Genomic DNA, 19,492 nt, shown 5'->3' with positions numbered 1-19,492 from the left:
GCTTAAATGGCCTATTCCTCTTGTGGTACTTTGTACTGTTCACACATGAAATGGTAAACACCAGTTCTGATTTATTAACTGCAGTTGTATCTTTTCTTAAAGCGCAAGTGCAGCCTGTTTCAAAAATGGAAATGAATATCGTGGTTAAAGATCCAGAGATTGTGTTTGTGGCTGATTTAACAAGATGCGACGCTCCTTCCTTAGTACTGACAATGCAGTGCGAACTGTGTATCAAAAACAGCCCAGAAGTGCAGCAAATGACCGCTGCTGTGAAGGATCTGCACATCAAAGCCTGCCCTTTCCTGCCAGAAAAGAGACTGGGCAATATAACCACGGTACGTTGGCATCTTTTGATTTTATTTGAAAAATAAAGTACACTATAACCTCAATGAAAACTGTGTTTTAAAAGTGAACTGGCAATGTGTGATAAATGAGAATAAAAAATAAACACATTGATGAAAAATAGGTGTAAAACAATGACGAATTTTAATCAAGTAATAATCAAGCACATTTCAGATGCATTAGGAGTGCATTCAATTATTCTTAATATGTAATTAATGATAGAACATTTATCAAGTTAAGATAAACATTGATTGAAAGTATTAAAAATATTATGTAAAGTGATCATTATTATGAGATACTGTTTGCAATGTTATGTTAGTGTATTTAATATTCTAATGTTCATGAATCATTTATTATTAATGACTTCAGATGGTCGTCATGGGATTCTGCAGTTTACTCTGTTAAAATAGTATATTTTGAAAATGCTACTTTTTTTTCTGGCATTTGTCATGAAGACTTCGTATTGAGTAGAATAAACAATGTCTCCTTGTGATTCTGGTAACGTTTCAAACATGTTGTCTTCAAATTCACGTAAGTGCAATGGACACTTTTCTGACTGTGAGACAAACAATACATAGATCTTGGAATAAATGTTAAATCAGTTTGTGACTTCGATTCTAATTTGATGTTTTATAGGAAGGTTTGAGGACAGGAAGTTTCCAAAAGGACAGATTCTCGTTGTTTTACTATCAACATCTCTGTTAAAATCTCTGTACCACAATTACCTTGTGTACTTTTATATGTTCTTATTCAGGTTCTGCATCCTTGTGACTTGTTGTTCCAAAGTACACAGTCAACATCTAGACCACAAATGATTGAGCTGACAATCCAAGCAATAAAACTGAAAGTAAGTAGATTTCTGCATTTCCTGTAACTTTCTGGTTTTTCCAAACTAAATATCAATAATTATTGTTCAATCTTCATTTTTTTGTACTCAACTTTATTCAATGTTTACATTTATAAACTTAATTAATTACAAGTAAATTATCATGCTAATATTGTTAACATGAGGCAGTGTGTTGTAAATTCATTTCAGTCTGTTTAGCTAAAAACATTTCATCCAGAGAAGCGAAAAAGAAAAGAGAAGGAAAGAAAAGCTTGCTTCATCCCAAATACATACAAACTGGAAAACCCCACGCTCTGGACCAGGGTATTACTGTACCAGAGTATACTGAAGAATTATCCATAGGACGTTTTTTATTTTTCAAAGTATCAAAATGTATTTACTGTGATACATTATTTATACATAAAAAATGTATCATAAATGATTCCACACATTAAATTTCATGAGTGTTGCAGGAGAACATAAAATACCAAGCCCTAGAAAGCCAAACAATTACATCATTCACCAAAAGTCATTCACTCATTTACAACTCACACCAATGACAGTCATTCATCCACAAATGAAAAAAAATAAATCCTGAAATTGATTCAATATTTATGTAATGAAATTGACTAATTATCCCTACATAATCTTGCTATTTCATCCAAATAAAATGTGTATGATCACAGTAATTATACACAATGTGATCTATTTGGCAGGGTGGATCTAATCAACAGAATCTAACTGATTACATCCCTGCATGTTCTTCTCAACTGGTTTCAATGTTGAAAAGCAATTGGAACAATGTCTTCATTAGGAGAAAAAATTGATGTAATACATAAACTGAAAAAATTGGAGAGGTACACCAAATTATTGCACTGTCCCTTAATAACATTCACCAATACTAACTAGCCCATCCTTGCAACATACAATTATTTACAACAAAATTGACATGATAATAAGAATGAATTTAATAGAAACACCACATATAAATAAATCACAGAGTGTTCCTAGTGTTCCAGAGTGCAAAAGGGAGGAGGGGGGGGAGGGGGGCTTGTGAAGCCCAGAGAACAGGAAAAATTGTGTCCAAAGGTGAACCTAAACCGCCACCATGGCCAAAACAGAGAACGCCGGCACCTACAAATACTCCCTCGAAGTTGAATGGTGTTGAAAAGAAGAAAATAAATCACACTGCACTAACCTGACCAATTGGGTCATGTGCTCTCAACACACATAATCGTAGGCGTCACTTGAGTTCGATTCAAGAAATGCCTGAATCTGAAAAAACATTAGTAGTGCTTGCTGTTACCGGGACTGTCAATCTAAATAGTTCCTGGTGAAGATGATTGGATGGGGAGGGAGGGGAAACCCATTAATATGCTGCCATAAATACTCACCTCAAACAAAAGACATTTTTGTTCGAATGATGGAACAGAAAAGAGCACTACAGGCATGCCAGGAAGGAACTTGATAGTTGTACATATCCAGCCAAAAATTCAAGGTGTCTGTATGGAAGCAAAGCAGTATGTAAGAGGCTACGTGATGATTCCAAGACATCCTGTTAACTGATATTAGACAAAATGACAATTGCGGAATAACTATATACATATCATTATTAATAGATATTTGTTAAATTTGCACTGGGCATTTACCGAATTGTTAAGAGGTGCCCCATAGTAATTTCATACAAATTCTCGGTCGTAATACCAAGCTAATAGTGTGATTGCAGCTTGCTGATCTTCTTTAGAAATGTGGAAGCCAAAGCTCATATTCAACGAGGGACAGGCACGAAAATCATTCCATGAAAAGAATGTGTAAGAGAACGTATAAAAGAAATCTATCGTTGTGGCTGTGCAAACGTGGGCCCAATTTCTCGTCAATTAAACCACTTACTATTCACAACGCTGGTCTCTGTTCCTGTTGTCCAAGACGCCATCAACTGTCTAACGTAGTCAGCGAATGCGCGTCCTTCCGGGTGTTCCCTTGACTGCACATGCGCATAGGAGATACGTGCTGGCATAGGAGCGTCGTCTCCCTCAATGACGCTTCTCAAGCCTCCGTCTAGGGGCGTTACCATTTATATACTGATTGTACGCCCAGATAATTGTCATACTACGGCTTAAAGGGCCCGTCTATGCGAGTACTGCAAACTATATATTAGTGTTACCATAGCCCACGTTACATCCTAAATCTAGATAGCAGCTCAAGGCAATTACGCATGCATGTAGGGGGCTCATTGGAAAAAGTTAACAACTAGAAATGTTCCTCTTGATAATGTATATGCGAACCCCATGCCTTATACAAACGGACAGTAAATCAAGCACATGAATATGTGCTGCAAGAAAAAAGAAAAGTAGTAAATGCATGGTGCTTAATAAAAAGGAATCACTCGACCTGCTGTGATTCAAGTGTTAGCCAAAGTTAGTGATCCTGTTGTTAATCAATGCACAAATGGCTGACTAGATTAAAAATGGATGTTGCAAATTGTATCGAAGCATATAATTAATCAGAAACCAATAAGGTCTCCTATGTTGTTGGAGTACTTAAACAGCCCATCAGGGAGATAGGGTTTACCGTGAATTAAACTCCCAGGATTCCAATGTGTTGAGCCCCTTCTCTAATGCTTTAAGATTAAACATCCACAGTTGTTCCTTATATGTCAGCTTGTTACTGGTTTGAAGAGGCCCACTGGTGGCAATTTTCTCCGCACAGAACCATGATAGTTCTTCCACACTGTGGCCTTTCTCCACAAATTGGAGAACCATGGGTGCATTCAAATTGCGAGTTCTAATTTTTTAACTGTGTTCATTAATATGAACATGAACTTCTCTTGAGGTTTTACCTATATAGAACATTTTGCAAGGACATTGGACCGCATACACCACATTTTTGCTTTTACAGGTTGTGAAGGTACGTAAGTCCCAAGTTTTTCCTTCGCACAAGAAGGTGGTTAATTCACGGTAAACCGTATTAGTGATGGTATATGAATGCCTTTGGACATATGTTTAACTGCCGGCTTGTTTCACCTTGGTTGGTTCCTTAGTTGCATGATCATTTGCAATTGATATGCATAATTAACCTTATCCAATGTTCAATTGTCCTCGGATGAAGAGCACGGATGCTCGAAACACGTGTCAGGCTGAACTACTCTACAATAAATCATATGCAACTTAGCATATAATATTTGAATCATTTGGCGAGGTGTCACTGGATTGTTCTCATTTCAATGTACCTCATTCCTCTGAGTTTAATATGGTCTGAGGTTCTTGTTCACCTGTATTTCAGTGCACAGAGCTGCGAAGGACGCCATTACCCATGCTTTAAAATTGGGCTGAGTCCTACTGTAGTGAGTGTGTCTTCCATGAAGGTCCAATTGACCACATTGAAAGCTTTGAGCATCGAGCGCTATAAGGGAGATATTGCATGAGAGCCTATTTCTATGGCGTTCATAAACCTGCAGATATTGTCCTACGCTGATCTCCCTGTTATCAACTCCAATTGCTCGTCCTCAATGAGGGCTGGGAGAATTGGTTTTAGCCTATTGGCCAGGATCTTCCCGAAGAAGTTGGCGTCATGATTAAGGAAGCCAATCAGCATTTACAAATTGCAGAGCGTTGGTCCTTCCAGGGTTTGGCAATTAGTATTTTGCATGACTCTGCTCTGGAAATAGGTCACTTTCTTGATAGTCAGGATGGAGTTAAACAGCAGCGTCAGTGCTGCGGCTAGCTAGGCTTTGAATGTCTTAGTAGGGATGTGAATCCATCAGGGTCTGGGGTATTCTGTAGAGGGAGAGATTATATTGCTGTCTCTACCTCTTCAGTAGTTATAGGGTGGTCTAGAGCGATCCTGTCATCTTCCTTTATTGTGTGCATTTGAGCACTTGAGATACCCTCTTTTTGGGTTGACCGGTCTAGTGTCTCCTGTCATCAGGTCACAGAAGTATTAGAATATTGGAGTTTTTCTTTCTCCCCATAGCAAAGAGAGCCTCCAAGCTTCCTGAGCTTTGATATGTTGTTCTTCATTTCAGTGTTTTTAAGTTGTGGACCAGCGGTTTTCCGGCTTTATTGCCTCAAATATAATATTTTTGTTTTGCTAACGCCAGGGAGTGTTCTGCATGTTCTGAAAGATGGGCTTCAACCCGTGTCCTGGCTGTTCGCCATCTTCTACGCCGGAGAGAGCCAGTTGATTTATGTGCCAGCTCATGCTGCTGGACTTCACTTTATAGTTGGACCTTGAGGGTGGAGTTGGCTTTAGTATAGGCCGTGACCCTGAAGATGAATTCCCCTCTAATCACTGCCTTTCCTGCGTCCCATATCATGTTCCAGCTGACCTCGGGATTTCGATTTGTCTCAAAATAATTCCATTGTGGCTACGCTTTCACATTGATGGACCGAATCTCACAATATGGCTTCTTTCAGTCTCACAGGGGTTTTGGTGTGGGCTTAAGTCTGTTGACTTAAATGTGAACTGTGACCGGCGAATGGTCTGAAAAGATTCTCGTGCCTATTTCGGTCTTTGTGATGAAGGTGAATAAAGCAGGCAAGATGAGCACAAGATCCATTTGTGAGTGCCCCCTTGGGAACATATGAGTAGAACGTCTAATCCCTCTCACCCATGTGGTTTATGCACCAATTATCAACTACTTGAGTCTCCTTCATCAGTTCCTTTAGGGCCTTTGCGTTATTGTTATCTTGTCTGGTTGGAGGAAGAGTCTTGTTGATAATCGGATCTAGTGTGTTGTTGAAGTCCCCACTGACTGGCAATTACAAACCAAAGGCTTTGACATGTGGGCATCATTTTCTGAAGAATGTATCCTGGTCATCATTAGCAGCATATAAAGATACCACTGGTTTTGATTGGAGGAGGTGTGTATCCAGTAGGTGAACTACTTTAGCAGATGGTTTTGACAAGTGGGTGAGTAGGTTCTTCCTTTTCATGGGTGAATTTTAGACCCTGTGGGTTTAAAGTAATATGTTTTGTCTGACATGGTGGGTTAGGTTTCTACCTTTGAGGATGTATGCCTAAGTTGTTAGGAGCCTACTACTTCTACAGCTAGTTAAAGAACCATCATGTAAATACTTCTCAACTGAATTAACCTGTCCAGTCAGTAGCCATCCATCATTGGGGATGAGTTAACTGCTGTTCGAACATGTTGTGTTAAGTTAGTTTTAGTTTTTTTTTTTAACAGGGTCCGCTATGGTTGTGGGCCTTTTGAACTGGGTGAGTGGTCAATCTATCATTCTTAGGTTTTGCTGAGGTCACAGCTCACGGATGACAGTGTCTGTCTGGAGGAGTAAACAGAGGGCAATCAAGCATTGTTCCTGTCATCTTGCAGGACTGTCCCAGTTGCGGTTGGCAGGTTGGGCTCTGTGACAGGTAGGCAAGTTTCCTTATCCTTTCTGGTCCAATTCCAATCCGCTAGAGAAACCCCTGGCGGTGCTGCCCATCTGGCATCTCGTCTCCAAAAGCTGAGTCCTAGTTCATCAGGGCCTCTGCTTCTCGTAGGGTTGTGACTGACCAGTTCTTTGTATATGAATAGGAGAGAGCACGGAAAGCCCCATCTGTATTTGATGCCCTTAAATCCGAGCCAAGTCATGACCTCCCACAGTGTTCGACAGCGAGCTATGGTGGGAGAGGTTCTGGAACAGCTTTAGTGTTAACTCCCTCATGGTCTATGTCTCCTCTGCATCTTGCTTCATGTAAAATGTTCTCCTTCGTCTTAAAAAAAATGGCTTATAGTGGTAGTCCACCTTTATCTCCCGCAGGGCATGCCAGCGACTCTCCCAGGCGATCCCAGGTGGTGTTGCTATTGTGGCGAGACCCCCGAGCCCTCAGGGAGGATTCCACCACGCGTCCAGTCCAGGCCTGTGGAGTCTCGCCTCTGCTCCTGTGACTTCTCTGTCTGGCCGGAATCTGGCCCCTTTCTTGCAGGAAGAATATTTATGCTCGATGTGTGCAATTGAATACAGGTTTCTCAGTCTCCACAGTGGGCAGAAGTGATTTGAAAACTGTGGTGATATAGCACTCGAGGTCTTGGTCTGTTATTCGAGTCTGGATTCCTATGATGCAATTATTATTCCTGCATGCTCTGTTTTTTGTGATTGTTTCACAGTGCCTTGCTTTGCGTCTCCAGTGTTTTGACTCGTTGTGTTAGCTCAATTAGGTTGTGAGTTTATTTGCAAGAGGCTTCCTCCATTTCACTGACCCTTTACTCCAAAACCAAGATTAAGAATCTATAGAAGTGACTTTCTGGGTTAGTTCCGTAAGGTTTCCAAGATCTTCTTTTTCAAGTCCAAGGCCCTCATTGTGAGTCTGCTGGTAAACCGGCGGATTACCGGCAGACTTCCCTTACCGTTACCGCCGCCCGATAGCTTGGTGTTACCGGGAAATTACAGGTGCTGGCAACCGCGGTAAGTTCCCATACCATGGATTCCATGGGATGGGTTTGCCCCTATCACCGGCACCTGTAGTAATGGTGCCGGTGATGGGGTCAATTGTTTACCGGTAGAGGCCTGAACTCCGGCTAGGTCAGAGGTTCACTGCCCCTACCGGCAATGTCAGAGTATGCCGGTCCGGGAACTCGTAATGAGGGCCCAAGTGTAGGTTTTGTAAACATAGCTTTATATGTCGGGCATCTGAGGTTGACGTTAAATTCTGTGATCCGTGAATCTGGGCCATTGTAATGAGCTCATTCTTCTTTGTACAGTCCTGGTTTTTAGAGATTAAAGTTGCTATGTCTGCATTTTTGCTTGCATTTCCTTGCTTCGCTATTGAACGGCGGGTCCAGGATTGGGAGGGGTGGTGGGAGGGTCCATGCTCTTGGGTTGGGAGTTACGGCATAGCCAGCAGTATTAGTCAAGTTGATGCATGGATGTGGCTGTGTTATGATTGTGAAGCCCCAATTGGCTGGATTAAGTTGTCTGGCTGTTCTCATTTCTGTTTCTAGATGGTTGGCTGTCCCGTCTTGTCCCCTGCCACAGATCTCATAACCCTGTGCTTCTGCAGGTGTGTATGGGTTGAGGTCGAAGTCGGGGTTCGACAGCGTGTCTCCTCAATTTGGTCAGGGTCTAATTTCAATTCCTTTCAAGGAGAGTTCTAGGCCCTAAGTGGAAGTTTGGCAGGCTCTTCTAGTCCTCTAGTTTGGTTAATCTTTCAGGGTCCACCTTTATGACGCTTATTCTCCACAGCCCCTGCCTAGCCTGATCTTCTCTCTGTCTATGAAGGCAGCAATCAAGTTTGCCCCCTGCGTTTGAGGAGGAGGCGAGTCACCAAGGCTGTTGGTGGGCGGGTTCCCTTTTGGGCAGAGGGTATGCACCCAGGCTTATTAGTGGCTTGATACCTATCCGGCAAGGTTTGTGGGCATAGGCCACCCCCCTCTGTGGTGTTACATCTTCTGCCCACCTCCAGCGCGGTCTCCCAGCGTAGCGTACTCACTAGTTTGTTTTTCGGCGAAGCTCTGCCCCGGTCTTCAATGCGTGGGCTTCCGGCTCAGGCGGATCCAGAGTGGGTCATCTGTAACACCACTCCCCTGCTATTTCTGGGGCCAGAGGGACTACCTTCAGCTCCGACAGGGCACACCTATGCCTCTCCCAGGCGATCCTGGGTGTCGTCGCTATCGTGGGGGTTCGCCCTACTCCCACCACAGGGAGGCTTCCATCACACTTCCAGTTCAGGCCAGTGGGGTCTTTCCAAGCCCCTTTCCCACTGTAGGAATGTATATACTCGATGTGTGTGATAGAATAATAGTTGCTCTATCTCCACAATGGGCAAAAGCGATTTGAAAACTGTGGTTATAAAGGACTGGTGGTCTCGGTCTATTATTCAAGTTTGGATCCCTCTGATGCGAATATTATTCCTTCAAGCTCTGTTTTCATGATCTTCTTGTTTCAGAAGGAGTGCCTCGCTTTGTGTCTTCAGTGTTTTGACTCGTTGTTAGCTCAATTTGGTCATGAGTTTACGCCTCCACCCCGGGAGAGGACTGTCATTATGCCTACCCCCAGGCATCGGACCAAGTCCATCAGCCCCGGGAGCAGGCATCTAGACATTTAGTAAAACCTCAGCAGCCCCGGCTAGGGGCTATCTGGGTTCAGTCCTGGCGTCTTAGGCGCCAGGCTCATAGTAGGAATTAGTCCTGGCGCCTAAGGCGCCAGGCTCATAGTCATTCCTTACCTCAGGCAGACCATGCTGCAAATGACTCCAATCCAACATGAAGCCTGAAAGGGACTATTTTTCTACAGGGACTATTTTTTACTCGAGTGTGGTTCTAGGGACTTCTTACCTGGGACTACTTTTGAGGCTATTTAAACCACACCCGACCAGCAACACACGCTTCGCGTTATTCTGCATCCAGCAGCGTAACACTCACCGTGCCTGCAGCCTGCAACCTGCATCCAGTCTTCTGCCACGCCTGCCTCGAATCCGGAGCTCCTAAAACAAAGAGGAAAGAAAGGGACAAGGTTAGAAAACAAACTTATTTCTATTCCACACCTGATTCTGGATCCATCTTGTCTCCGGACCTGTAAAGAACATCATTTCTGCACGTGCCACACCTCCAGCTGCAGCGCTGCGCCATACTCACCAGTCTTCACAGCATCCTTCGGGTCGGCGCTGCCTCCATCATTTCTTCGCCGAACTTCGGCACCTAGGAGACAAAAGAAAACCACAAGGTGAGCCGAGGGAACCAACAAATATAATTCTTACCACCATAGACTTACCTGATTTACCACCGGAGGCATCCTTTTGTGACTCTCCATATTTTCACGTGCCGCATCTGTAAAGAGAGACAAAACAACACGTTTTCCTCGTGCAACATTTACCGGACAGCGCAGGCTAATACAGACTCTTACCTGAGCACCACCAGCTGCCACAAGAGCATCTTTTCACAAGCCAGCTGCAAGACAATTAAGGAAGGGGGGAACAAGAGTGAACATCGGACATATTGAACTCTATGAACTTAATATTTACTGGTCCTCACCAGGAACCTCAGAGTCAATACTCTCCGGAACTCTCCCGAGCCTTCAAACCAGTGAAGTAACTGGAATCGACGCGCCCCTGCAAATCCACGGAGGATGGAGAGCTCATCTTTCAAGAATATAAGGTGAGATTGCTGTGAGGGCATTTCGGAGGTGATTAGTTGGGGAGGACTGTGGGGGTGCCATCACTTGAATCCACAAGTGGCTAAATCCATCCCTCCACTTGCAAGAGAATATTTCTACGGGTTAAGCAGACAAGATTAGGAGGGCAGATCCAGTCTGTCATCGCTGCACTACGCATCACGTGGGTGGAGACCGCAGCTGTCCGGGTCCGACCGACGACCCTGTGGGAGCCAGGTGAGCGTAACAAGGACTTCACTGCGTGTCATCTCTGTGCTTGTGTCTCCTCTGTCGGGCCTTCCGGGGCCACGAGCACTCCTCGCAAGGCTGCTGCGCCAGTCCCTTGATGTCCGCCTTGTGGCTCCTAGGTTTGGCACAGCTGGGGTGTGCGCTCAAGGACACTACAGGTGAGCGCTAGAGGGATCTTCTGGTGCCTGATGTTGTCCTTCACACGTAACCTACCATTAGGACCTAATTTGTCAGAGTTTCTAGGCCTACACGTACCGCAGGCCTCGGCTGAGCTCATCTAGGTTGCAGCCGCCATGATGAAAGGTCAAGCCACGCCCCTTCACTCTTTATATTAAGGTGACTGACAAATGTACAGGAAAAAGATAAACCGAAATCATCTCTGGCATAAGCTTGCAAGATGGGGTATCCCATCAGGTCTACTTACTATGATCATTTCCCTTCACGATAAGACGAGTTAAGATCAGGATGGACCAAAACGGTAACACAACCGCATGGGTCCCAACATCTAGATGACTAAACCAGGGCTGCAATTTGGCACCCATACTTTTTAATCTCTATCTCACTGGCATGGATAAGGCCTTGCATGCCTCAATTTCACCAAAATTGGGTACCGTAGCAATTAAGTGGCTGGGCTATGCAGATGACATTGTCATTCTGGATGTAACCCCGCAAGGCTTGCAGGCACCTTGGCCAATTTCAAGGACTATGCCGATCTGAACTCTCTGAAAGTGAATAAGACGAAGACCAAGATTATGGTCTTCTGCCCACCCAGAAGAATAGTGAAGAAGGTTAAGTGCGAAATGGTTGTTCAAGACATTGCAGTAGTGAAAACACAAATATCTGTGCCTCTTCCTTGATAACAAACTGCAAGGCACAGTTCATCTAGATCAGGTTCGTAACTGAACGGCTTCCTTAATTGGCATTATCAACTTGTTTGTCAATAGAGGAAGACGTTATTCGATTGACATATTGCTTAAAATGTACCACACATGTCTTCCATCATCCTCTACGGAGCTGAAACATGGGCTACTCAAAATGCGCTACAAATGGTCTCTTAACTGGAGCGTGTCTTGTTCAAAAGACTCCTCAGACTCCCACAACGTGCTTCTGCGGACATGATTTATCTGGTGTTCAATGTGCTACCTGTAGCTGAAAAAATCCAGCTCAGCAGTATGACCACCGCCTGGAAACTAGCTAAAGCGCCAGCCCAGACCATAATGCATTTACTTCATACAATAATGACAACACACACCACAACCATGCCACAGAGTCATCTTACAAGCATGAACACTCTTTTGAATCAGTTTACACAGCAAGGCGCCTCTGCTTCCACGATGACGCTGGCCACTTTTAAGTCTCATCTTAAGGCTTCATTGAGGGAGAGTGCCTATGAGCACTTCATGGCTAAACTTACCAACAAAAATCAGGCTATGGAATTTCTCCAGTATATCCAGCATCGGTCTCTACCACCATCATATGTACGGCAATTCATTGGCAATTCTTGGGTCTGGGACTATGTTAAACTAAAATTTAATATTGTGAAATCCAGGGAAATCGTGGGTGCTTGGGAAGGAGTACCTAGGCAAAACAGGGAACGTCGGCTATGTGGGCGCCAACCATAGAAACAGTGAAACATCATCTTTTTGAGTGCAAGTCTCTGGGGTCACTAAGAGATTCGACAAAGTTGGCTATGAATATGTCAAGTGAAGACACACCGAAGGAAGGATGGGACTTATACTTGAGTGGAATGAGTGAATCATGTATTATTTACTTCACTCTACCATGGAGGAAAATTACCAAGATACTGGACATTTGATGTCAATAGAGTTATCGTAACTATATCGACTAGTTGCAGTTTTAAGCATGTGACATTATGAATTTTTGTTTTAGTCTATTTTTTTAAACATCTTTTTGTGAAAAGTTTTGTTTACTAGAAACTATACCACAATAAAGAAATACAAAAATAAACATAAGAAACCTAAGGGAACAACTTTCCATGGCAACCCTTCACTGATCTGTATCCTTTCTGAAAATAACTACAAGAAATCATTTTCCAGTTTGTCTCTACTTACATCCATCAAATTAATTATCCAAAACATTTTTGTCTGGAGATTTTCTCTGGAAATTCAAGTGAAGAGCCCAAGTAAACCACATATATAGGCAGGACAGTGAATCTTGGGCTTGTCTTGGCTCTCCTATTATTAGCCTTTACTGACCGATAAAATTCAAGCTCATAAGTGGGCAGTGGCGTGGACCAACAATACAGGTCATACATTAACATCCACATGAAGCAGTATTGTTCTTATACAGTATATATCTCGTTGTAAGTTGTTAATCCTTTATCTAAAATTATGCATAAACTAAATGTTTTCTTTAGTTTCCAACCATCCGCATTGGTCACCTGCTCGGTCACGATCGGTATTGGATTCACCAGAGCTTTGCATAGTCACTTTTCAGTAGAGGGTGCCACAGGAAACCTTTAGACTAATGCCTGCTAAGCCATAGCAAATGTCTCTCTTGGAATAAAGCAGAGGAAAAGGACATAATTCTGATGGGTCAAATGGGATATAGTCCTTATGCTGCAAGCTTGGAAGGAGGGGACAGGCCTTGAGATCAAGTTTTTGGTGGTTGGTGTTCCTGAAAATCCTTATCCGCATTGACTGTCAGATGTTTTGATATTTCACAGTTAGTGACCACCAGAGATCAGCTGCTGATGAGTCTTTAAGCTGCATGCCACAGAAGACTAAGTTCTGGAGCGTGTATATATAGAGAAGACCGTCTGAGAGTTACAGCTGTAGTGCCTTAAATTTGCAAGAGAGCACCCTCCAGTGATGGCATGGCACTTATTGGAAGGCAGACAATGTGGGTAGTTGATTCAGTGTCGAAGTGCAGTCTTTGATAGTTGCCGGTCTCAGAATCTGCTCAACTGGTGCTGTATCTTCGTTTGAGTGCTCATTCTCATTTGCCATTCTGTTCTGCAGAGGAAGCAGACCCGCAACCTTTCTTGTTAACATGGGGTTTGAGGCTCGTGACAAGGCTGTTTGTTTTGAGTGAAGGGGAGTGAACAGCATATTTTTCTCACCCAGGTAGAGTAATATCTGGTACCTCTGTCAGTGGGCAGAGATTTGACATCCAAAGAGTTGATGGAAGTTTGTCGGTTCTTGCGTGTAAATGTACATTCCTACAGACCATGCTGCCATTTTGACTTGAGGCCCTGAACATTTTAATTTTCTTGTCTGGTTTAACTGAATTGTCTCTGGTGGTCCCTCATCCGAGTCGTCATCAGAGATGCAAATAATGATTGCCCCGCTCTGGTGATCCTAAGCCTCTTACGATCAGGCTGCCCAAGGCATTCTACTTCCCTGTGTAAGTTTCCCCACCTCCTCACATGGCTTGCTGTGCGGGCTGCACTTGTTGTACCTGTATTATGACCAGTTATGTTGTTATAATTTTTACCCCACACCTCTATTTGCTATCTGTGTGCTATATTTAATATTTTTTATTTAAAAGTTTCTAAAAAGTTTGAAATGATATATTAGTTGAATATTATATTTTCCTGCATGTTTCTCATTCTTTGAAATGAAAAAAACCCAAAGTTCGAGAGAGCGGCATCTTGTGATGCTCTAGCAATGTAGCAGTGAATTGCCATTCCCTCTTCACCGGAAGCGACAACCATGCTACTATAATTAATGTTTCTCATGCCCTGAGTATCGGTTCCTACATGTCAAACTTCGACATTGAGAGGAATCGAATAACTCTTAGCCGAAGGTATTTTTAGAAAAAAGGGAGGTGAGGAGGAACCTGCATTATGATGGTGTGTTATGAAAGATGACCAACCTATTCTAAGAGCTACATTAATGAGGAAATTCCACCATACCTGAGAGCGACCTTTAGACAAATGGTACTTTGGCTACAGTGTTTGCTTCCAAATCTCTGACATGCAGCTGACACAGCCAAATTAGGTTCTTTCTTTTGTTATGGCTGTCTGTTCCTCGTTGCCATTTTACAGGGCCCCTTGAAAATGCACATGCACCCTCAGTCCAAAATGTACCCAGGTCTCCTGGTCATGGATGTATATGTGCTCAAGGGTGCATCATAGCCACTGCATTGCTGTACCATGGGTTGGAGCATTTGCATGAGGAAGCGAGCAGCTGGAAGTGCAGGGTTTAAGCCTCAACTTTCACTGTAGGTACTTACCAGATGAGGCTCGGATTCAATCATGGCTTTTGTTGTCGAGGGGAATTCATTGAGTTTGTTGAATCTGATTCTTAATATGTATTCATGTAGGTCACCCACTTGTGCTCTTTTTTGTATGTTACATTTGGTGCAGGGATTGTTGATGAAGCTACCTGCAATTGCCTTTATTTTAGCAGACATAATGTGGTGACTGTGATCACAACTTTATTTTGTGGTTCCTAATTGAGGGCATGCCCTGCCAGTTTGCCTACAGCGTTCCTCCAAACCCCTTCCCTATCTGCATGGCGCATTGGCACATGTGTGCCCTAGCCACAACTCTTCTGGATGTTTGCTGGAAGGATTTTCCTACACCCTAAATCAGTGTTCTGAGAGGTCAGTCTGCACCTAGGTTGCAGGGCTTCTATGTCTATACTGGACTATACTGGACTATCCCACGACATACAAACCACACAATAGGGGATGAGGCCAGGGTCATGACGTGTGTAGTGTACTCATTCCCTTAAAAAAAGATGATAATCTTGTTTAAGGACCTCTATGGAGTTTTCCTCCTGTAGAAGGGGGAAAAACCTGCTGGTTGGTGAGATGACTGCCTACTGTCAAGAAACTGATTTGAAGAAACGGGAATACCAGATCTGCCCAATGGATAGAACTGATTGCATCCTTTGTAGCTGAAGCCTTTAAGTAATGATGTCAGAAGTCATGTCCACACCATCCGAGCATGCTCTCAGCATTTGCCGTAGGTCTTTCTCCAAGGTGAAGATGACTATGAAATATGGGTGGACTAGATCAACAAGATGCTTCAAGGCTGGGGAGCTTGAGATCGTGAGAAATGTGGTAGTCTATCTGAGAGACTGAAAGGTCCTGCTTGGAAAGTGATCCAGTCACTTCAAGTGATGCAGCAGGAACAAACATCTGCCAATGTCATGTAAGCAAATGAAACAACCATGGGGCACCCAGGCAAGAACAATCCTGTGGTGAGTCTAGAAGGAGACAAGAAGGGACTCAATCAGGGGAGTTATTGCTTAATAAGAACCCTATGTAAGCAGTTAGTGTAAGGTATAGGATTTCACGGCCAGCAGGCCAGCATCGGAGCAAGCAATCACCCTGAGATAAAGTGAGCTACAAGCTTGCTGTAAGCTATTTTCCAGGCACTATCTGAGACCAGAAACAAAGGAGAACATCTTGCTGCAAGCCTTTTGAGGGCTATATCACACAGTGATGGAGACCAGAACCAAAGGAGAATAACCTGATGCAAGCCATCTTGCGCTTAATCTCAGACCATGGCCAGTAGCCTGAGAACCAAAGAGAAAATCAATTACTTGTTAAGGCTGCAAACCTTAGACAACAGGGGCTTAGAATAACTCAACCTGACAACAACACGAAGGCAAACGTGATATCATTCCTGGTTTTATAAGTGTCACTGCAATATCCTAAGATCAGGGGTGGTAGACATATTGTCTGGAAGCAGTTGGCCTGACCTCATGTCACAAAGCATTGACTCTCAGCCAGAGGGTGAGAATACCTGTGCCGAGGAACAAGCAAATGCTTATCATTCTGTGAAACTAAGGAGCTTGCTTGGCGGTGTACCCCTGGGACTTTGTGTTTTTCATTAGGGAATCCTGACACGGACAGGGAATTCATGAAATAAGTCCTTTACATTTTAGCTGCCCATCATGACACCTTAAAAGCAGTGGTCCCTATAGAGCTATAGAGGAAACCTTAGGTACAATAGGCATTTTCCCAATGGAACCTGCTGTGTTTTGTTAAGGGTTTTGAACTTGAAATTTTGAGAGTTTTGTTGGTCACTTCCTCACACAATGCTCCTGTTGCGTACAGGTAATCTGTGACCAAAAGCTTCATTCCAGACCCAGTTCTGTACGAGATAATTGCATTGTGGGAGTATGATGAGATCGTAGTTAACCATAATTAATGCTTGCTATAAAATGTCTGGAAGTGAGTCATTATCTCATGATGCCTGTGTTTGTGAATGGAGAAGGAGTTCATGAGGTCCTTTCGTCTAATGAAAGCTGCTTGGTATCTGGTGGCTAGTTAACCAACGAAGACACAGAAGAGACGGAGAACGACGGTTACAGTTGGGCATATTAGAAGGGAGTCGGAGAGAAGTCTTATTGAGCCTGTTGCTGACAGTTGATTGTGCTGTTTCGTTAAAAGAAGTTTGTACAGTTTATTTGAGGCAAGTGGTTGTCACCGGGTGAACATACCTGAAGGGGAATGCGCCGTTGCGCTCTGAGAAGGCTTCCGGCACAGCTGGTGAGGCGATCGTTAATCGCTGTATGAAACGAGAAGGGAGACGCGGACCTGCTGAGACGTTAACCCGCTGCGAAGGTGCCTACAAGGTGGAGGTGTGTCTTTTCAGTTTTTTCCGGGAAAAGAAAGGAGGAAGTCCCGCACGGAGCAGCTGACTGCCAACTGATACGCCGGTAAGGCTGAAACGTGTAACCTGATAGAATGAGATATTTAAAGGGGGCAGAGACATCGAAGTGATGCTATAGGAAACAGATGATCCCGTAAAAGAAACACGCTACGTTGAGAGAGAAAGAGAGAGAGAGAGAGAGAGAGAGAGAGAGAGAGAGAGAGAGAGGGATGAACAGAATCTAGCATCCTGTGCTTCAGAACAATACAAGATTTAAATCGCTGTGTAACTCTGGGTAATCCCTTACAACAGTGACTTTTATATATATTGCGCAACCCATGTTCTTAAAAGCCAATAAGAGAAGATGCATGTTGACAGAAGTTTTATTAAAACCGAATTCAGAAGCGAAAACTAGCAAATGAAAAGCATAATGTAAAAGAAACAGAAATAGAGTGCTAAGAGGACGAGAATTAAAAGAAAAGACAAAGGAATACAACACCAAGAAAAATTAACAGGACGTGTCTAGAGAATTGGCCATAAAGAGACAGAGATAAAATTTGAAGATTAGATAGTATATGGACAGTGAGAATTTGCAGGGTCACTTACCTGAACATTCTATGGGAGAGAGTTCATTGGTAGAGAAGTTTCTTTCGTGAAGAGGCCAGCTGAAAGACGTATCCTTTTCCTTAAAAACTGAAAGAAAGAGAAGAGTTCCTGTTAATAAAAACATTGGGTGTCTTACTTAACCCATAAAACTACTTACTGTCTCAGACTCTTTATTACATCCAATACAAGCAAGTACATTACAGGGAGGTAAAGCTGTTTTGTTTGATTTTCGGAAAGCAGGGAGCAGGGTGTTGGCCTAGCCAAAAACCAGATGCAGGAGTTACTAGACCCTAGGGAGCTCAGCCATCAGTGCCACAGCTGAAGAGAACAAACAGCATTATCCTTTTATGAGTACAGTTTTCTGAGAGGTGGGATGAGAAGATAAATGGTTGATGGGCATCGGAAACTTCAGAGCAAGATACACACGGGACTTGGAATAGCGACAACCATTCAAAGGCAGACTTCAGAGACTGCTCAACAAATGCTTGCCATAGGTAAAAGATCATCTAAAGTCGCTGACCCACCTTATATCTGTTTTGGGCCATTCCACATTGGGATACCATGCAAGGAAGTACAGACCCACGAATTCCTTTCCATACCAGCAGTATGTATACTCCAAACAACAGTGGGAATAAAGAGATATCAACAAGGGGGGAGGGGTCAGACCTATAAAAAAAGATATTTCTTCCAGCAAGGTAGATAGGATCTGGAACCAGAGAAAGAAACACAGCGAGTCTGTGGACTGGGAGCCTGAGGGAACAGTCTGTTGGAACCCATGGACTCAGACGTTTTACAGAGAGGCTAAGCGGGCAGCCTTTTACAGTCCTGCATGCACTGGCACTGTTTTTTGAGAGGTTGAGGAACACACCTCTGGACCCCTGACCTAGAACTGTGCACTGAGGTTGAAGGATACGCCTCTGAACCCTTCAAGCTGGCAAACCCACCTGCAAAGATAGAATGCCCTGAAACTATCCAGAAATGGATGAGCCTCAAAAACTGTTGAGGGCCAAAGGGGAGAGAACCCAGAAACGGTATGATACAAAATATAGGCTCACCTCAAAAACTGTGACGCCAAAAAGGGACTACAACCCAGAATAGTAATGAGCCCCAAAATGGGATGGTACCCTGAAACCAGAAAAACCTCCAAAACTGCCTTGAAGCCAAACGTTAATAAAATTCTAGTAGTGAACCCGAAAACTATTGTTAATTGCAACAGTGAAATTGATGAAGAGATAGACCGGCTATGATCAGCTGAAACTGTGAGGGGTCAGAAATGTGACTCAGACAACTTTGTGAAGGCTTTTTATAAGATGCCATTTTATTAGCTCAAAAGGTTTGATAAACGCCTCCCTATCCCTGCATATCAAAATAAACTAAAGCAAAGTCTCTAACAAAACGATTCTGTCCCTCACACTTGTACATGCAGCAAACAAAAGGTGATATATGGCAATTCAGATACAACATAAATAACAGTTATGTTCAGAACCTGGTAACTGTTTCTCCTTGTAACCTGGGCAAGTTCCCCTTCCCCAGATACAAACAGGATTTCAATTAACAGTTCAAAATAGTATGGAAATCCCATCTTGCAACAAAGTTCCAATAAATGTCTTCTTGCTCCAGGGTGTCTCTCACTTGGACTTGACCAACAGTTGAAAGTATTCAGCAAGTCTTTTATCTCTCCACTTGTAGCAGAGAGTTCCACACAACTGCTTCTCAGCTGATAAGTATACTTCCACAGTTCATCCATGTCTACAAAAATTCCATAATAGTTCATAATACACTTACATCACCAATGTTGATTTGTCAGGA

The 19,492-nt window shown here is 43.3% G+C and overlaps 1 protein-coding gene across 5 annotated transcripts in view; it reads left to right on the top strand.

Moving 5' to 3' along the window:
* Positions 1-19,492, top strand: part of VPS13A (vacuolar protein sorting 13 homolog A) — a 2,994,934-nt gene that overhangs the window by 1,592,573 nt on the left and 1,382,869 nt on the right. For all 5 annotated transcript variants that reach the window (XR_011280366.1, XR_011280367.1, XM_069625905.1 and 2 more), the window contains 2 exons: positions 103-335; positions 1,097-1,189. Coding sequence is in view for 3 of the 5 variants with exons in the window: in XM_069625905.1 (XP_069482006.1) it covers positions 103-335; positions 1,097-1,189 (326 nt within the window). In the remaining 2 variants the exon portion in view is untranslated. The remainder of the gene's footprint in view (positions 1-102; positions 336-1,096; positions 1,190-19,492) is intronic.

This window comes from Ambystoma mexicanum, chromosome 6p (genome assembly GCF_040938575.1).
Source record: "Ambystoma mexicanum isolate Mex_15411 chromosome 6p, UKY_AmexF1_1, whole genome shotgun sequence".
In the NCBI taxonomy this organism is placed as follows: domain Eukaryota; kingdom Metazoa; phylum Chordata; class Amphibia; order Caudata; family Ambystomatidae; genus Ambystoma; species Ambystoma mexicanum.
Note: the sequence above shows the minus strand (reverse complement) of the source record. Positions and strands in the feature narration are given on the sequence as shown.